Source organism: Ambystoma mexicanum, chromosome 12 (genome assembly GCF_040938575.1).
Source record: "Ambystoma mexicanum isolate Mex_15411 chromosome 12, UKY_AmexF1_1, whole genome shotgun sequence".
NCBI classification, from domain to species: Eukaryota; Metazoa; Chordata; class Amphibia; order Caudata; family Ambystomatidae; genus Ambystoma; species Ambystoma mexicanum.
In genome coordinates this window covers 888,358,643-888,376,252 of record NC_090936.1, presented here as the reverse complement: position 1 = coordinate 888,376,252, position 17,610 = coordinate 888,358,643, and the positions used below count along the sequence as shown (strand labels likewise).

Here is a 17,610-nt window from a genome sequence, read left to right as displayed (position 1 = left end):
AGATTGAACTGGCCGTAGCGTCGGGCCCCCACCGAAGCACCCCGGTGGGAGGCCGGCTGGTGAAGTTCGTCAGCGTGTGGGAGTCCATCTCAACCGACCATTGGGTGCTGGATGCCCTAGCCCATGGGCACACTCTCGAATTCCAAAAGAAGTGTCCCCGCATTCCTCCCGTGGCCTGGAAGGAAAATCACGTCCCTCAACTGCTGTTGGAGGTAAAGGCGATGCTCAAGGAAGGTGCCATCGAGCTCGTCCCCAAGAGGCTCTGGGGCTCCGGAGTATACTCAAGATATTTCCTCGTCAGAAAGAAGACAGACGGTTGGCGCCCCATCCTGGCCCTACGTCGGTTGAACAAATACATCAAGGCCAGAAGTTCAGGATGGTCACTCTCCAGCACGTGCTGGGACAGCTGGAGGAGGGCGACTTCCTATCGTCGTCGGACTTGGAGGATGCTTTCTTCCACATCCCAATCCTTAAAGAACACCGAAAGTTCCTCAGATTCGTAGTCCAAGGACGCCACTACCAATTCAGAGCTCTGCCATTCGGATTGAAATCGGCACCCAGGGTGTTCACCAAGTACCTTGCACCAGTGGCGGCGCAGCTGCGCCTGCAGGGGATCCACGTCTACCCCTACCTGGACGACTAGCTCATCCGTGCAAGGACAAGAGAACTCGCCGTCGAGCACACGGCGAAGACCGTCCGCTTACTCACGGAGCTGGGTTTCTCCATCAACTACCCGAAATCCCATTTGGTTCCGTCGCAGGTGGCACTGTTTCTGGGAGCGAAGCTCGATACAGTGGAACGTTTGGCGTCTCAGTCGGAGGAAAGGACGAAGGCCATCTAAGGCAAGGTGCAGCGCCTGCTAGCCACAGACGTGGCCAGGGTGAGATCCATCAAGTCCCTCCTCGGAATGATGTCCTCATGCATCTATCTAGTGCGCCTGTGCAGGCTACGGATGCGTCCTCTACAGGAGTTCCTCGATGCCCGCTGGATGCAAGCGGCGGGCAGCTTCGAAGACAAGATCCCGCTCAACGAGGTTTTCCGTCAGGCGATTCAGTGGTGGGGCACCCGTGCACACCTCACGGCGGGCACAGACTTCCAAACCCCAGCACATCAGGAGACGGTGACGACGGACGCCTCCCTGGAGGGATGGGGTGCGCACACCGGAGATCTCCACGCAAGAGGCCTTTGGCTCCCGGAGGAGAGGTCTCTCCACATCAACATCTTGGAGCTCCGCGCCGTGTTCTGGGCGCTCAAGTCGTTCCTCCCATCCCTCAAGGGCAAGGTTATGAGTATCTTTACCGACAACACCACCACAATGTTTTACATCCGGAAGCAGGGAGGCACCAGATCCCCAGCCCTATCCAAGGAGGCCCAGGATCTGTGGCACTGGGCCGTCGCCCAGGGGATGTTTCTGGTTCCCTTCCATCTGGCAGGAATAAAAAACACCATCGCCGACCCACTCAGCAGGGAGATGCCCTCATGCCACGAGTGGGAACTACGCCAGGATCAAGTGGATAGGCTCTTCCAACGATGGGGCAAACCCCAGATCGAACTGTTTGCGACGGCGACGAACTCCAAGTGCCAGAGGTTCGCCAGCAGGTTTCCCCAGCCGAGGAGCATGGGCGATGCTTTCTCGTTCCCCTGGGACGGCCTGTTCCTGTATGCGTTTCCTCCGTTGCCGCTGCTGCTTCAACTCATCAGCCAGCTCAAGAGGTCCCAGTGCAGGATGATCCTCGTCGCACCGGCGTGGCTGAGACAGATCTGGTTCCCGGACCTTCTGGACCTCTCAGCGTCCCCACCAGCCAAGCTGTCGACGGACGCAGATCTTCTCTCCAGAGAGGGAGGCGCCATTCTTCATCACGACCCTGAGTCGCTGAACTTGCAGGCCTGGCTCCTGCAGCACTAGAGTTTGGAGGGTACGATATCCCGGCTGACTGCAGAGAGGTTCTTGCAAAGGCCAGGGCGTCATCAACTCTCGAGTGCTACGGACATAAGTGGTTCTCTGTCTGGTGCCGTGCACAGAAGATCAACCCTCTACAGATTACGGCACCTCAAGTGCTACCATACCTACTGTCGCTGGCCAAAGCTGGACTAGCTCATGCTTCCATCAAGATACATCTGGCAGCGATCTCCCGATACACCAGAACTGCAGGACGGCCGTCCTTGTGGTCTCATCGACTGGTGAAGGAATTTATGAAGGGACTATTCCGATCATTCCTGCTGGTGAAGGCTCCAGCCCCGGCGTGGAGCTCAACGTGGTGCTGACCAGGCTCATGGGGCCACCATTCGGCTCCGTTGAAGTTCCTGTCATGGAAGACAGCGTTCCTTGTGGCCATCACCTCCGCATGACGCATGGGAGAGATTCAGGCCCTATCCTGCAAGCCTCCATAGTTGACTTTTCACGATACGAGGGTGGTGCTGAGGACGCACCCCTCTTTCATGCCCAAGGTGCCGTCCGCCTTCCATCTTAACGAGCCCTTGGTGTTGCCAGTTTTCTTCCCGTCGCCTTCGTCGCCGGCCGAGAGGACTTTGCACTCGCTGGATGTAGCTAGAGCACTTAAGCTCTACGAGGACCGAACGAAGAGTTTTCGGAAGACATCGCAGCTGTTTGTGAACTTTGGACCTGTGAACCAAGGGAAGACTCTCTCGAAGGCTTCCATTTCCAGATGGCTCTCCGGCTGCATCATGCACTGTCATCGGTTAGCCAACCGACCGTTGCCTGGCCGTCCGAGAGCCCATTCGACCAGAGCGATCGCTGCTAGTACGGCGTTCTTGTCTGGTGTGCCCCTGCTGGACATCTGCAGGGCTGCTACGTGGAGGTCGACTCACACCTTCACGAGATTCTACTGCGTCGACCGGGATTCCAGGGAGGAGTCCAGAGTCGGCCAAGCCGTGCTGCTCATCCTGTTCGCCTGAAGGTGGGCCTGGTGAGGAGGTAAGAGTTGCTTAATATTGAGCCTTTTGCCACCTCCCGTGGTTGTGCATGTGTGTACTGCTAGGTATTCTTATATTCATGAGCATGTGAATCCATGCCAGACCCCATGCCGGAGAAGGAACAAGTTACTTACCTGTAACTGTTCCCCAGCATGGGTCTGGCATAGATTCACATGCAAACTCTCCCTCCTTCCCCTCTGCGGCTGTTCACTTGGTCATACTGCAACTTTACGTGCTTCCAAATCTGAGGATGGCTGCCGGGGGAGGGTCTTAGGGAGAGTGCAGTCATTGGCTGGGGGCAGTATGACCCAGAGACCAGTGATTGGTTACTACTAAAAGACAGATCACAAACAAAACTGAGACTGATTTTTTCTTTACCGAGGATTCCCAGCCTGACGACGGGGAATATTCATGAGCATGTGAATCTATGCCAGACCCATGCTGGAGAACAACAGTTACAGGTAAGTAACTTGTTCCTTCATGTACTTATGAGGTGTGCGTGGTATCCTGCTTAGAATGTCTGGTAAGAGATGGTCTTGGGGTTTTACCACTGGAAGGATTGGAAAATGACAACATACCAACAGGAATTTAGGAATTGTAGGGTCCTCCTCACAAGGAAGAGAAGAATACTGCATCCCTCCGAAGGGATTCACCACCTCTCACCGACAGCCGCCTCCTCTCAGGTGATCCTCACTCATAATACAATCCTCAGGGTCAGGATCATGCAGCGGCTGCCACCCTCTGGCCAACTGGGAGGAGACTTTAGGCTGGGGATCAGTGATGACTCCATAGGATTCATCATATCACTCGGACGTCCCTTTCCTTTCCTTTCCAATAGTTGCAAGCTCCATCTCTCCAATGCGAAATCACGTAAGGGGGCTTCCACTGTTCTACCATACTCTATTTCCTCACAAGGGTCACTCGTCCCAGTTATGTGCTTGCCTCATTTTAAAGAGACATCTCATCTTCCCTGATATGGCTGTTTAATTCCCACATTGACTGAAGCCAAATATAAGGATGATTTGTTGATCTGCATCATAGGCATTCCCTTATAAGCTGATAAGGTATTGGGTCTAGGTAATTCCTCCTCATAATCGGAGTCCTTGTCCCCGAAGGGCGGAGTCACTCCCATTGAGGTCACACTTGCCCATATCCCTAGGGAGTGTCTTACTGAGCAGGCTCACCACCCTACCCTCAAAGGGGATGGCTCCCCCTTGGGGAGAAGGGACGAATACCCTCGATTCGCCACAGCACTTGCACTGAAACTGCAGTATTGTTCACACCTTTTCCTTCAGAAAGATATCTTGTTTGAAGCAAGTAAAGTGTGGGTAAAACCGCACACGGGCCAAAACAGAACCAAGAAATTAGACTTGCTACAGACTTCAAACGTCAGAGGAAATTCAGCCAACCACATGCCCCCCTTCCTCTTATACGCTGATGGCAGTGAGCACCCTCTATTCTAAATCTTTGGCACCTTCCTCCTCTACATCATATGTTGTGTCAAGGAATAGATTATTTTGGAGGAAGAAAGCATTTTCAAATCAGCCCCCCCACTCGGTCAAGCAAATGTCGAATTGGACCTGGCTGTGGCCAACCTAAAACTCTGGAAGGAGCTCTCTGAGTTTGAACAGTCCATTGCTCAAGACAAACTTGACAATTTCAACACTGGTCTATCAGATGTAAGGGTTCTGGCTCCAGACCTATTAAAAGCCACATTGCATCATATGGATACTTAGGTGCACTGTCTTGCGATTGGAGTCGATGTCACCCGCCAAGCGTGGCTGCATGCAACCAAGTTCACAAAGGTGGTCCAAGAGAAGGTTCTGGACCACTCCTCTAAGGGTAAAGAGCTCTTCCACAGCTCGACCAATGAGGAGTTCGCAAAAACCAAGGCGAGTACTTTGACATCCAATTTGCTGTCTGTCCTCTTTTCCCAAAAGTCAGACTTTAATTCTAGATCCATGGCAGGTTTTCAGGAGTTTCAAGACCGCAAGTCGCATCTGCCAAACCGCTCACCTAACAACCTTTGCTGTAAACAACAAAGAACGAGTGCTCAACATTTTTCTCCCACTCAATAGCCTCCACCTTGAGTCGGGGGTTGCCACGAAAACTCACAAGAAATTTCAAAAGTAGTCAAAAAGGAGTGTACGCCAGTGCAAGAAGTAACCGAGTTTTATTCAGAGCCCAGATGCAGTTGGAAACGCCCCTAAAGTTAGAACTTTTATACAATGCAAAATCATTAGTATTCATGATCGTGTGACATGAACAAATCTTCCCACACAAAGCTGATTGGCTTTTGCACTTTGAATCCTTAAAGAAAAGCATACAGTACAGTTAATGTTTGGGTCCATGATCCTTCCCACATCACCCTCAATAATAACATGTGATATCACAATCCACCCCCAATTCTCGCAGCACAAAGTTAATTAATTGAAACATTTGAGACGTCCAACGGAACTTTAATCAACTGCCCTGGTCGCATCATCCTGGTTCACATGGGAAGAGCTACCCGCCATGTCAGCATCGGAGCCTTGAACCACAGACGCACTGTTACACAAATGTTGCATATCGGGGCACTCTAACCCTTTTCCCAGAGAAACTGTATTACAGGGTAACTTGAAACCGCTGTGATTCTTTTTCGGCTCCATTAGAAAATCGTAAATTAGAAGTGATTTTGAATTATGAAATGGTCATGCATTCATTATTCCTTGGTGGGACCTGTGAGCTCTAATCTATGACCTCGAAAAATAACAACCACTGTGTACTTCCTACAGCACTGGCCTGGGTTTCACAGTCTCTGCACCAAGCTACCAGCCACAGCGGCTTTCTCTGCACACAAAAGGCCAATACACGTTTTCTGCAAAAACACGTTTTTAAGGCTTATTTACCGCGTTCAATCTAACACTGTTTGATTATACTTACCTGTGCCCCTGTCTTTATGGATTCGTTTTATTATGGGTTTTATTACAGAAGCATCAGAATGAGACCCCCGTCACCTTTTGCAGTGCTACTCTCGCAGCGTATAAGTGCGTTCTTTCATACTGCATTGAACTTGCATCCTCACAATGCATGCTCTTTGGACAAAAACCCCAAATTAGGGTTTGGAATAGTCCCACATACTTTGGTAGGGGGATGCACTTCTTTACACAAGGGGACAGGCATTTTCAGTACTGAGTCCCTCCCTTCGGACTGAGCTCCATGTTGAGTCTTTACCAAGCTGATGGTGGTGATAGCCTTTCTCAGGCTCAGTGAGTCCACGTCTATAAAACAGGCTCCTCAGATGTCGCTGTCCCCAGAAAGCAGCCTCCCAAATGCAAATGTTACTTCAGCTTCTGTTTAAACTGAGGTTGTCAGTAAACTTGAGGAAGTCTTCAATGATGGTTCTCGCGAGACCTGATTTTCTTAGGTTTGTGCTGGAACACAACGATGGCCAGAGTCTTTTTAACGGAAGACAGAATAAAGGATTTAATCCATACATGTACCCTTTTCCTGAATTCCACTCGCATGCCGGCTTGGTGGTTTCAGAAGCTTCTAGGCTTAATGGCTTCCTGTGTCTTAGCTCTTCTTTGGCGAGGTTAAAAATGAGGCATACAGAGCTAGCACTGAGACAGACCTGGTCTCAGGTGACGTATCCAGACTCTCAGTTGATTCGGGTGACTCTGGAGATGATTCCCGACCTCAAATGGTAGGCACACTACTCAGTAACTGCCTCCTCATGTGACATTTACAACAGGTTACTCCCTCCTTAAACTAAATCACCTGTAGGTGTTCAACCTGTGGTCTCCCGCGGACACGCAACACCATATCAGTTACCTCGAATTGCTACCAATTGTTTTGGCCCTGAAACCTTTCCAGTCTAGCATCACCAACAAAGTACTTTGCAACGTGGCAGACTATTCTGTCACAATGTTTTATGTAAACAAGCAGGGGGTGGGGGGGACCAGGTCCTTTCCACTAATCAAGCTATCCTTACAAATATTGGAATGGGCCATGCAGAAGGCAATATGACTTCAAGCAGTTCACATACCTGGCCTGGAAAAAACAGCAGCCAATTTCCTCAGCTGTCGTCTTTGGCAAACCATGAATGGGAATTAATCAAGTACTCTCCCATCTCTTTAGTGAGTGTGAGACCCCCAGTATAGACCTATTTGCGACTCACAGCAACAAGAAACTTCGTTGTATGCTTCCAGAGAGAGCTGGTACCCGGGCTCCCTGGGAGAAGATGCCCTAGAGATTTCCTGGAACGGAGCGTCAGCGTTGGTTTTTCCTCCTCTCCCTTTGATTCATTGCGCCCTGTTGAAGCCATGGGAAGCAAAAAACTGCACAGTGGTGTTTATTGCACCTTGGTGGTCAGCCAGGTTCTGGTTTTCAAAGCCAAGGACCCTGTCAGTCACAGACAATTCAGTTGCCTCAGATTCCTAATCTCCTGCATCAGAACAATCAACAAGTGTGGCATCCCTCCCCACAATCTCTTAACTTAGCGGCCTGGTTCCTGAGATCAGGTCGTTAGCATAGTTCAATCAGGGTGTGTATCTCGAACCCAGCCTCACCATGGACAGACAGGTCAATGCCATCGCCTCCTCTGCAGCATATCACTCCAAACTCATCAATGCCATCAGGCCCTTCCTATCACGGCAAAACTTCATCTCAATAGCCAGAGCCATCATCGGTTCCAGACTCGACTATTGCAATGCCCTGTTCATTGGAACCTCCCAAAAAACCTCGCCAAACTCCAGATTTCCCAAAATAATGCCTTAAGGGCTGCTACAGGCACCTTGCGCAAGGAACACATCTCGGGGATCAGGAGGCAGGTACATTGGCTCCCCATCAAGGAAAGGGTGGTCTTCAAAACTTTGGCCCTTACACATGTCTTCATGATCAGGCCCCTCCCTATCTGACACAAAGGATCACCAAACAAACAGTCGCCAGATTCTCGAGGGCAGCTTATGCTAACCGCATCACTGTCCCGCACACGTGCAGAGTGCGTGCAGGAGGCACCAGCTTCCCCACGATGGTGGCAACTTTACGGAACAACCTCCCAGCTCAGATTAGATCAATTGACTCACACACAGCCTTCCGCAAGGCCTTAAAAACCCAGCTCTTCGTCTAAAGAATACTTCACACTAGGTCTGCACTACTATTGTATCACCTTGTATATGATATTATCTGGTTTGCCATCTGCTACCTAGACAAGTGTATGAGTAATCAACTGTATCGATCATTGTGTACCATCTGGAACCAAGCAAATGTATCTAAGTGAATGTATTTAAGCATACCTTCTTGGGCCGCTTATTGTAACCCGCAAGCAAGCCTTCTTAAAATTACATTATAGCGCCTCGTTGCCTGTGGGCTGTAGTGCGCTCTGCAAATACTAAATAAAAGAATAAATAAATCTATCGGATGATAATATGCGTATTATCCAGGCAGCGCGCAAACCTTATACGCGTGCACAGTACAAAAGCAAGTGGCTCCACTTCTGTCATTGGTGTCTAAACAAAGAGATCGACCCACATCAAGCATCAGTGGACAACATCCTTTCCTTTATCTCAGACCTTGCATCCACATGCATTCATATGTACTCTTGCCGTACATATCTGTCCGCTATCTGGGCATAACTCAATACCGTTTGTCGTCTTCCACTCTCTCAAACGTCTGTCCTTCACTGGCTTCCGATCAGGCGAAGATCCAACTTCAAGGCAATGTGTATGACCCACAGAGCTCTCCACAACATATGGGCCCAATACCTGCAGCATAAATGTACATGCTACAGGCCTAACAGAAAGCTCAGGCGCAGCAGTATTCACTGTCATACCAGTGACATAATCAACAAGTTTAAGGGGGCTCCTCTTTCTCAGTCCAAGCACCCTTTATCCATCTGCCACATTGAATATCACTTCGCTTTCAGGAAGGCTCTCAAACCTTGCTCTTCCCTTCGGCATCCTCAGTCCTAGCCCATTAGCTGGACAAATTATTACACACCTCCTGGCTAGAATGCAGGGGCACCGGAGGAGTTGACAAAGTGGGGCTTAGCACCACCCATTGAATGAATCTCAGTCAGACTTCTATGATGCGCTCCGTGAGACCTAATATAACTATGTGCTAGCCTTTCGTCACAGGAACATTAAGCACTCCTTGTTAGGCAGAAACCTGTGCAGTTCCCTTAGGGACCACTGCAAAAGGCTTAGGACTACAGGTGTTGGCAGTAAACCCAATTGGTAGCAGTCTGTACCACCCAGATTTACCTGGTAGCTGTGGCTGAGCAGCCAGACTTCTCTCAAGAAGAGTTAGACAGTATATAGAGTATACAGAATAGGTACAGCGATACAGTAGCACAAGCAAACACTGATCAGAGCTTGGGTATAAAAGTATATAATTATTTATTTAAAAACACACTTGTAAAATACACTAACACTAATATGGCAAGCAAGTTCAAACACAGTCACTATCAATATATATACATCCCTGATTACTTATTGAACAAGTCTTAGTTAAAACACCACTTATTTGCAGCCAGCGGTGAGTGCTAAACCTAAGATGGCACTCCAATAAGTTAGTTAAAAAGGGAGGAAAAAGGCGGAATTAGGAAAGTACACAATACCAACACTTTAAAAAGAACCACAGCAAGTGAGAAAAGGCAGAGTCTACTGTTAGCGCAAGAAAGTTCATAGGCCAGGCCCACTCTTGGAGAGAGCAAGGCGGAATGTGTCCAAGATCACACAGTTGAATAATACTTTCAAAAGTCTTTGCAGATAGTTCAGAAAGGGTTGGATCAGTTCAGAAAAAGTTAGTTGGCAGGTCCCAAGTCACCCCAGGATAGAGAGTCAAGGATTTACGGGACACCTTGAACAGTCTGTTGCAAGGAAGACCAGGCGGGACACAGTACCTGAAATGGTGAGAAAGCTCCAGCGGGGGCAGTTGTTCCTGGCAGCGGGTGCAAGTCGGTGCTTCGTCTGGGGGAAGAGAAGATCTCGACGTGGAGGAAAGCTGGAGGTCGTTGCACTGCCAGGGAAGAAACCAGCCGCGGAGTTTCCCGGTTAAAAGGTACTACCCTTTTATTCCCAGTAGGGGTGAAGCGTGGCTATCCGGCCGCCGGGGTGCTTGGCACAGGCGATTCGACCATGAGATGATCCAGGAAGGCGAAAAAGAGGGCAAACTGGTTAACCCCACCAGTTCAGAGGAAGAAGACTCTCCGGGATGAAGATCTTCTCTGTCATTGGGAAGTGGTGAGACGGTTTAGCAGGGCTCCACCGGTGGTGTCGTTGTTGCAGGTCGGCTCAGCTTCTTCCTCTTCGGATTCTTTGGTCCTGTGGCGACTTCTCAAGTTCCAGTCCCCAAAGCCCTGCTTTTATGCAGAAAACCCCCATTCATCAGTCCCCTAGCTGTCACTTAAACATGCTAAGTGGTGAGCCGGGAGGCTCACCGCTGGGCCAATCACACAAGAGTGCGACTTGAGTTGCCGAGGCAACTCAGTCCAGGGTGCCTAAACCCCCCTCCCACACACCCTGTAGACCCAGACAGAGTGGCACCACTTTTGGAGGCTTCTGTGCAGAAGCCTGCCAAAAAGTGGAACAAAGGGCTCGGCTTGGGTTGGAGTTACAGAGGCGAACACAAATGCCATTTTAAAACCGAGTCCTGGCAAAAAGACCCTACCGGGCAATAAATATTAAATAAATAACCCGGCGGTATCTTTAACATTGCACCAAAAAAGTGGTGCGTTTAAAATGAATGGGAAAATCCCATAGGATATATTCCGGTCGAGTATTTCGCGTGGTAATCACTGCCACCAGCCAGAAACTCGACGAGGGGGCACTGCACAGTGCCCCCTCGAAAAACAGACCCAGGGGCAATCTAATTACCCCTACCAGTACTTCCACAATATGATGGTTTGTACTGGTTCTGTTCACAATTTAAGACTAGTAAAGTCAATGGTGACTTTACATGCCCTGGGAGACAGTAGTCGGTCCCAGGGAATGGAGTCTATGTTTGGGGGTCACTATGACACCCCTGTGTTACTGCACTGATGGTGCTGTGTAACACACATCCCAAAAACGCATGAAGCCCTATGGAGTAAAAGACCCCATAGCCCATAAAATACATTACAATGTCAAAGGATATCTCAAATCATGTCTAAGAGTGGGAGAAAAAGAGTCTCACTCTTAGCAGGAGAAAACAATAAACCCCAAAAATCCAGCAAAGCTGCTGGGGGACTCACTAGGTTTGGGAAATTAGCCTTAACATGAATTCTCCCTAACACTCCTTCACAACAGAACTTAGCCGTATCCGCCCGGTGCATGGCCCACCCACCTCCGCACTTCTGCATTAAGCACTGCTCGACTACACCCACCCAAACATGCATCGTCGCCTCCAATAGAATACAGTGGAGTGCCATGCAAAATTCGATCCAGCTTTTCACGTAATCAGACACCAGGACACTCCAACTTCCTTGATAATTTGTCACTGCACCTGATATCTACGGGCTGCTGTTTGGGACCTAGCCACTCCCTACATACCTTTGTGCTGGCTAAAAAAGCACACAAGCATTTTAGAATTCCTTCGCTTCGCCTCTCAGACTACAGTCTTCCGAAGGGCGTTCAAACCAACGGGGCTTCAAGTTCATACCAATGGCAGTAGGGGCTATACAAATGCCATATAACAAAACAAACCCAGTAATAAAATGCCTTTTCAAAGGCCTTCTACATCTTTTTCCTTCTGTCAGGCCTTGTCAGGTGAAATGGGACCTCAATGTGGTGCTCAACATGCTTTGTCATAAGGCGTTCAAACCCATGGTGACAGTGCACCTCAAATTCCTCACCTGGAAGCTGGCTTTCTGGTCACCATCACTTCAGCGAGAAGAATTGTCGAACTTCAATCTGCGCATTGTAGAACCCTGTGTCCTTCCACAGGGGTAAGTGGTGCTGCGCAAACATCCATCTTTCCTCCCTTAGATTATTTCAGAGTTCCATATCAATCAGTTTATTACCTTGCTGGTATTTTTACCGGAACCCTCTTCAGACCGGGAACGTATCCTACACAACCGTAGACGTCAGGAGAGCTCTTAAGTTCTATCTCGATAGGACAAAGGACTTTTCTTCTCATATTTTTGTAACATTAGGGAATGACAATAAAGGAACACAGGCCTCTAAGGCTTCAATTTTCTACTGTATAGTTTCCAGTATCACAGAAACCCACACAGGGCAAGGGCATCCATACACATCTAGTGTGGGGTAAAGTGGTCTCTGTGGCTTTCCAGAAGTGCGTTCTCTGGAAAACGTGGGCATCTTCCTCTGCATTTTGCAAAACATTATTGTCTTGACCTCAGCTCTAGGGCTGACGCACATTTTGGTCAGGAGGTCCTTAGAAACCTCTTTAACTAGGGGAGTTTAATCCATCCACTTCCATTTCTATACCTCAATGCTTGGGACTCTCGCACATGTTTTGAGGAAAGGGGACGGGACGTAGGAGTAAGAGAAAGTTGTTCAACGTAGTGACTAATGTACTCCTAGTCCAAAGCTTCCTTTCCTCCATACGCCGCCCACTCCCCTCCCCTTGAAAAATAGTTCACATTAATTGCTAATATGTATACCGACCTTGGAAAACGAAAAAGGGCTGAAGGGCGATGAGCTCGGCGCGGCTCAGGAATGCTGGACTAAAGCCATAGCTATAACAAGGGGGGTTGTCCTACCCTCTATGGATCTTAGGGGTGCGCAGGGTGGATTCAGCGCACACTGGTTTTAGACCCTTATGGGTGCCCGTGCAGTTTGGGCAACCTTTGGAGGAAAAAGCATGCTTGCTGCTGTCAAACAGATATCTCTAATACAGTAATCATGTACACAATTCCAATTCTTTTATACAAAATTTGCAGCTTTTTATTAATTTAGCTGATGCTTATTTTCTTTGTGCAAAGCATTTTTAGTAGATTTTTTTATATATGACAATCTATAATGTCCATTGTGGAACACACAAGCATAGTTAAACATTCACTATGACATCAATGTAAAAGTCAAAGGCATGGTAAATACAGCATTCATTTGTACATTTTAACTGGCAGTTTGTTAGTGAGAAAAAATGTTTCATGCCAATGAGTGTAGAAAACACAGGATAAAAGTTCAGATGGAGGAGACGTTGGAAATCAGTCTCCTACGCCCGGCTAAAGTCTGACCTCATACTTGGTCTACGTCTGGGTGAATGTTAGGAAATGAAAATGCAGCACAGGATTGAAACCCGAAAATACTTTAGGGAAGATGTGCTGCTGACGTTTCGGCAGAATGGATGGTAGCCTTCTTCTGGGGCCAAGGAAAGTCAGGAGACTCACTGGTCGTGCGTCCAGTTGGAGCGGATGAACCCGAAGGGTTTCATCATAGGGTAGTGGGAAAGGCGGAAGTAGCCTGTGTGGGCATAGGTAGAGTGGATGGCCGGGATGCCGACCGGCGGCCAGTGGGTGAATAATGCTGGACCCTCGGAGTGGATGGCAGGGTCGGTAGTAGGTCCACAGGAGTTGAACCTGAAACTGGTTGGTGGGGTCCCACCAGGAATGGGTGGGGGACTGTCTCAAGAGCAGTCCGTGAGCGAAGTCATCATGGCTGGATGGCTCTGAGGAGTGAGAGCGTCTGGAGCGCCCGTTTCAATCGCTGTTTCCCAGAGTGGCACTATTTTATCCTGTTCCGTGTCACTCCGCTTTACCTCAATATATTCTAATCTCCGTGGCAACCTCCGTTGTCTGCTCTCCTCCGTGGCGCTTCACGCTGCGAAAAAGCCATAGGCACGCTGGCACTGCATAAAAATTAAAAAGGGACAATATTTTTGGGACGCTACCAAAAAGTGCTCGGGTACTGTCCGAAAGGACAGAATATCCCACAAGTATGGAGCAAAGGGGGATATGGACAAAGGAGTATGTTAGTGACTACAGTGAGTAACTTTTTCTTTTTCAGTACTTTTTTTTGTAAAAGCCTTTTAACACAAACTTCCAAGATTCCATGCTGTTGAAAATTGGTCCAGTATATGTGCATTCTTCCCTTGATGCTTATGTCCTTTCTTCCCTTGATGTTTAGGTGTACTGGCATTTGGAGTGGTTTAGTTTTGTGTTGTGACACATGTTGTCATCCCTAATCTAATGCCATTCCTTTTCTAGATTGTGGCAGCATGTTACTAGAGCTATAGTAAACAAAGACCAAACGGATGCTACACAGGAGAAGTTTGTTCTAGAGGAAGCTCAAAGAAAAGGTGCTAAAGAGAGAAAAGCTAATGGTGAAGAATGGATTTGCAAATTATTTGAGCAAGATCTGATTACGGGAGAGTGGCAATATAGATATGCAGAGTAAGTGATGAAACATTTATTTTTCACTTGATTGCAAATAAACTGCCAAAATAGAAATTGTAATAATTTCATGGCGTCCACGTTTAAAAAAAAAGACCAGATGCCATGTTTTCCTATTTGTCTGTAAACCAAACATTCCTCCAATTCCCAACGTACCCCTGTGTGTGTGTGTGTGTGTGTGTGTGTGTGTGTGTGTGTGTATGTATATATATATATATATATATATACACACCCACTTTGGTTTCACATTACTTTAAACCATGTGATGATTTCCCTTGGTGTACAGATAAAGATGACTATGTGGGGCCGGTGCCGCTACCTGCTCTGTGATGCAAGGCCTGGGGTGGTGTGGAGAGGATCCCCTGGTTACGCCTCCCTGAACACCTGGGTCAGGGGCTCACCACATGAGCGACAACAAGCATTCCATGGACTGCCTTTCTCCCACAGATTCCTCATCGGATAGATATCCCTTCCTGCGTCTGCTGCTCGGAAAACATTTTGACAGGGAGTGCAGTGTACCTCGACTCCGCCGTCGATCTGGCTTGCCTCTGTTGTCGGCTCTGGACGTGACATCGGCCGTCATACATATACTGTGTCACTATGCCCCTGTACCTTAGTTCCTTTTTTCCGCAAGCTCCGCATGCTGCTCGAGGAACATTGTTGTACTTCGATTTTTCACTCAACGTTTTTTGTCATTTTTGTTTGACGCGAGTTAGAACCATGTCAGTGCCCAGAGTTTCCGGATTCAAACACTGCAAGGACTGCAGTTCCAAAATGTCCATAACGGACACACACGACATCGGCGTGTGATGCCTCAGTGTTGGTCATGACACAGAGGGCTGTAGTTCATGCAGCAAGATGAATCTGAAATCCCTTTGGGAACGGATGACGAGGCTTGCGGTAGGCCGACCTCCCTCTAAATCCTCGGCTAGGTCGACCGTTTGGTCGTCGGACACCGAGACAGAGGGACTCATTCCAGAAAAGGAAGAGGGGCATTGAAAAAAGACCAAAAAGAAGTCCCATTCCCGTAGCCATTAGTCCTCTTCTTCCTCCCACAAGAAGAAACAACACCACTGGCACAGGTCCGATTCTTCCAGTGATTGTGGTAAGTCGTCGTGGGGGGGGGGTCGACATCCAGGGCTAAGTGGGAGGAATTTAAACTCCGATCTTGGATATGTTTTGCAAGGCAGCTGTAGGTAAGCAAGCCCTTAATGCAGCAGACCCCGGTGGCTCCAGAGGCACCCGGTGACCCTAGCCCCAGAGCGAACACCATCTGTGTTGGCAGAGCTGTCAGGCTTGGTGCCAAGCAAGGTTGGGCCCCCTTCGGTTCCGATACTTGCCAGTGCCCTTTGGCACCAAAACCCCCATTGGTGCGGATTGCGTCATCGGCCGCAATCGAGCAGTCTTTCGCACCTAAGTCCAGGATCTAGTTTTTCAGCTCCATGGCTGAAATTTTCGGCGTGGCTGATGACAACGACCAAGGGGTCTCCAATCCTACGAACTCTGGGGCTGGAGGGTCCAATTCATTAGTCGACCAAAAATAAATAATAAAGGCAACAAACAGTGGTAGTGCAGCCAGCAATTGGCAAGTGCTGGGTTTAAGGCAGCAGACAGGGTAGGTCTGATAAGTGCAGGAAGAAAAAGAGGGGGGTCTGTATGGGTACAATGGTTGGTAGACGATGGCAAGGAGGTGGCCTGACCATCTATGGGTTCGGCCAGTGTTCAGGAGGTCGGATTAACCTACATACTTCAGGACTTTCACAGACTGTTCAGAATAAACTCCTGGACATTGCTTTTGATGGTGATAATCTTTTCGGCCCTAAGGCCGACGACACTCTGGAGAAATTGAAAGAGTCCAAACTGGCCGCAAAGTCTCTGGGCCTAGGTGTGCAACAGCCGGCCAAACCGGCCTTTAGTTTTTCATCAAGGGCTAGAGGCTATTGGCGCTACATCCCCTATGTTCAGTGGTCGAAGTGAGCGGGAGCGGTCGGGAGCGGTGCTCCTATACTTTTTTTAATTAGCTTGTACAGCTCCTATACTTTTATTTTAAAATGAAACCGTTCCGGAATGGTTTTGTTTTAAAATAAAAGTGTAGGAAGAAGTTGAAACCTTCACTTTCAGTGTACTGCACTGAACGTTCCCTTAAACAGCAGGTGCAAGTGTTTGCGGGGGTGTATTGTGTGTGCGAGGGGTTGTGGCAATGGGGTTTGTGGGGAGCAGGGGCAGGCCAGCAGGGCACATAGCTCCACTACTTCTTTTCGCACACTTCGACCACTGCCTATGTTATGTTATTGACACTTGTAAAGCTCATTTTCGCCCAAAGGCATCGTGACACTATACCCTAACCAATGTATGCACTGGCTGAGTACCCTCAAAAAACAAACAAAGAAATGTTTTCAAGGCCCACCGTGAAAAAAAAATAGGCCTCAATAGCACGCAGGTGAAGAGAAGTCCAAGCCTGTGTCGCAGCTACTGAGAAAGCATGTCCTCCAGAGAGAGCCTACACCTAGGAATTGAGATAGTCAAAGCGCAGTGCTCTGGGGGGGGGACATAAGGGCGAAACTTCACCTGAAGATATTCTGCCCCTTTTTTGTAAAAGGCTCTGTTTACCAAGCACAGAGGCTTAAACCTCACACGTTGCTCAACCTTGAGCCAGTGGAGCTGCCAAAGAATGGGAGTCATATGGGCACCATGCGGGGGGCTAAGGACCATTTTAGCAGCCATGTTTTGCAGCAGCTGGAGATGGTGGAGCAAATAGTGTGGTGCAGCCAAATAAAGCGCATTACAATAATCCATTCCACTGATTACCAGAGAGGACACTACAGGGGCTTGAAATTTATCAGGAATAAAAGGCCAAACCTTGCTTAGTGTCCGCAGCTTGAAATTACCCTTTTGACTAGTGGCCGACACCTGATCCGACATGTATAACGAAGACATCTTGATGCCTAGGTCTTCGACCGATGAAACAGGTGTGGGAAAAGGGCCCAAACTAGCGGGCCAGAACTCTGGGGTCTAGAACAGAGAAGGATTAGCGGTACCAACCACCAGCACCTCTGTCTTCTTCCCATTCAACTTAAGCCAGTTCCTGGCCAGCCATCCACACACAGCCTCCAGGCAACTCCACAGCTGAACAGCCAGATCAGGATGAGACAGTTCGAGCCCAAGAATAATCTGTGTCTCGTCGATCTAGGAGTAGCACAGGAAGCGATGTGCGTGGGTGATGCCAAGAAACGGCTCGATGTAAATATTTAACATAGTGGGAGCCAATGAGGAGCCCTGAGGGACTCCACATAAGAGGTACAGGTTGAGACTGAAAAGGTGGCAGAGAAACAGACTGTGAGCGTTCTGCAAAAAAAGAAGCG

The 17,610-nt window shown here is 48.7% G+C and overlaps 1 protein-coding gene across 5 annotated transcripts in view; it reads left to right on the top strand.

The window, feature by feature from the left end:
• OSBPL8 (oxysterol binding protein like 8) overlaps positions 1-17,610 on the top strand; it is a 2,810,514-nt gene that overhangs the window by 2,459,754 nt on the left and 333,150 nt on the right. For all 5 annotated transcript variants that reach the window (XM_069629380.1, XM_069629377.1, XM_069629378.1 and 2 more), the window contains one exon: positions 14,063-14,248. In XM_069629380.1, the coding sequence (XP_069485481.1) occupies positions 14,063-14,248 (186 nt within the window). The remainder of the gene's footprint in view (positions 1-14,062; positions 14,249-17,610) is intronic.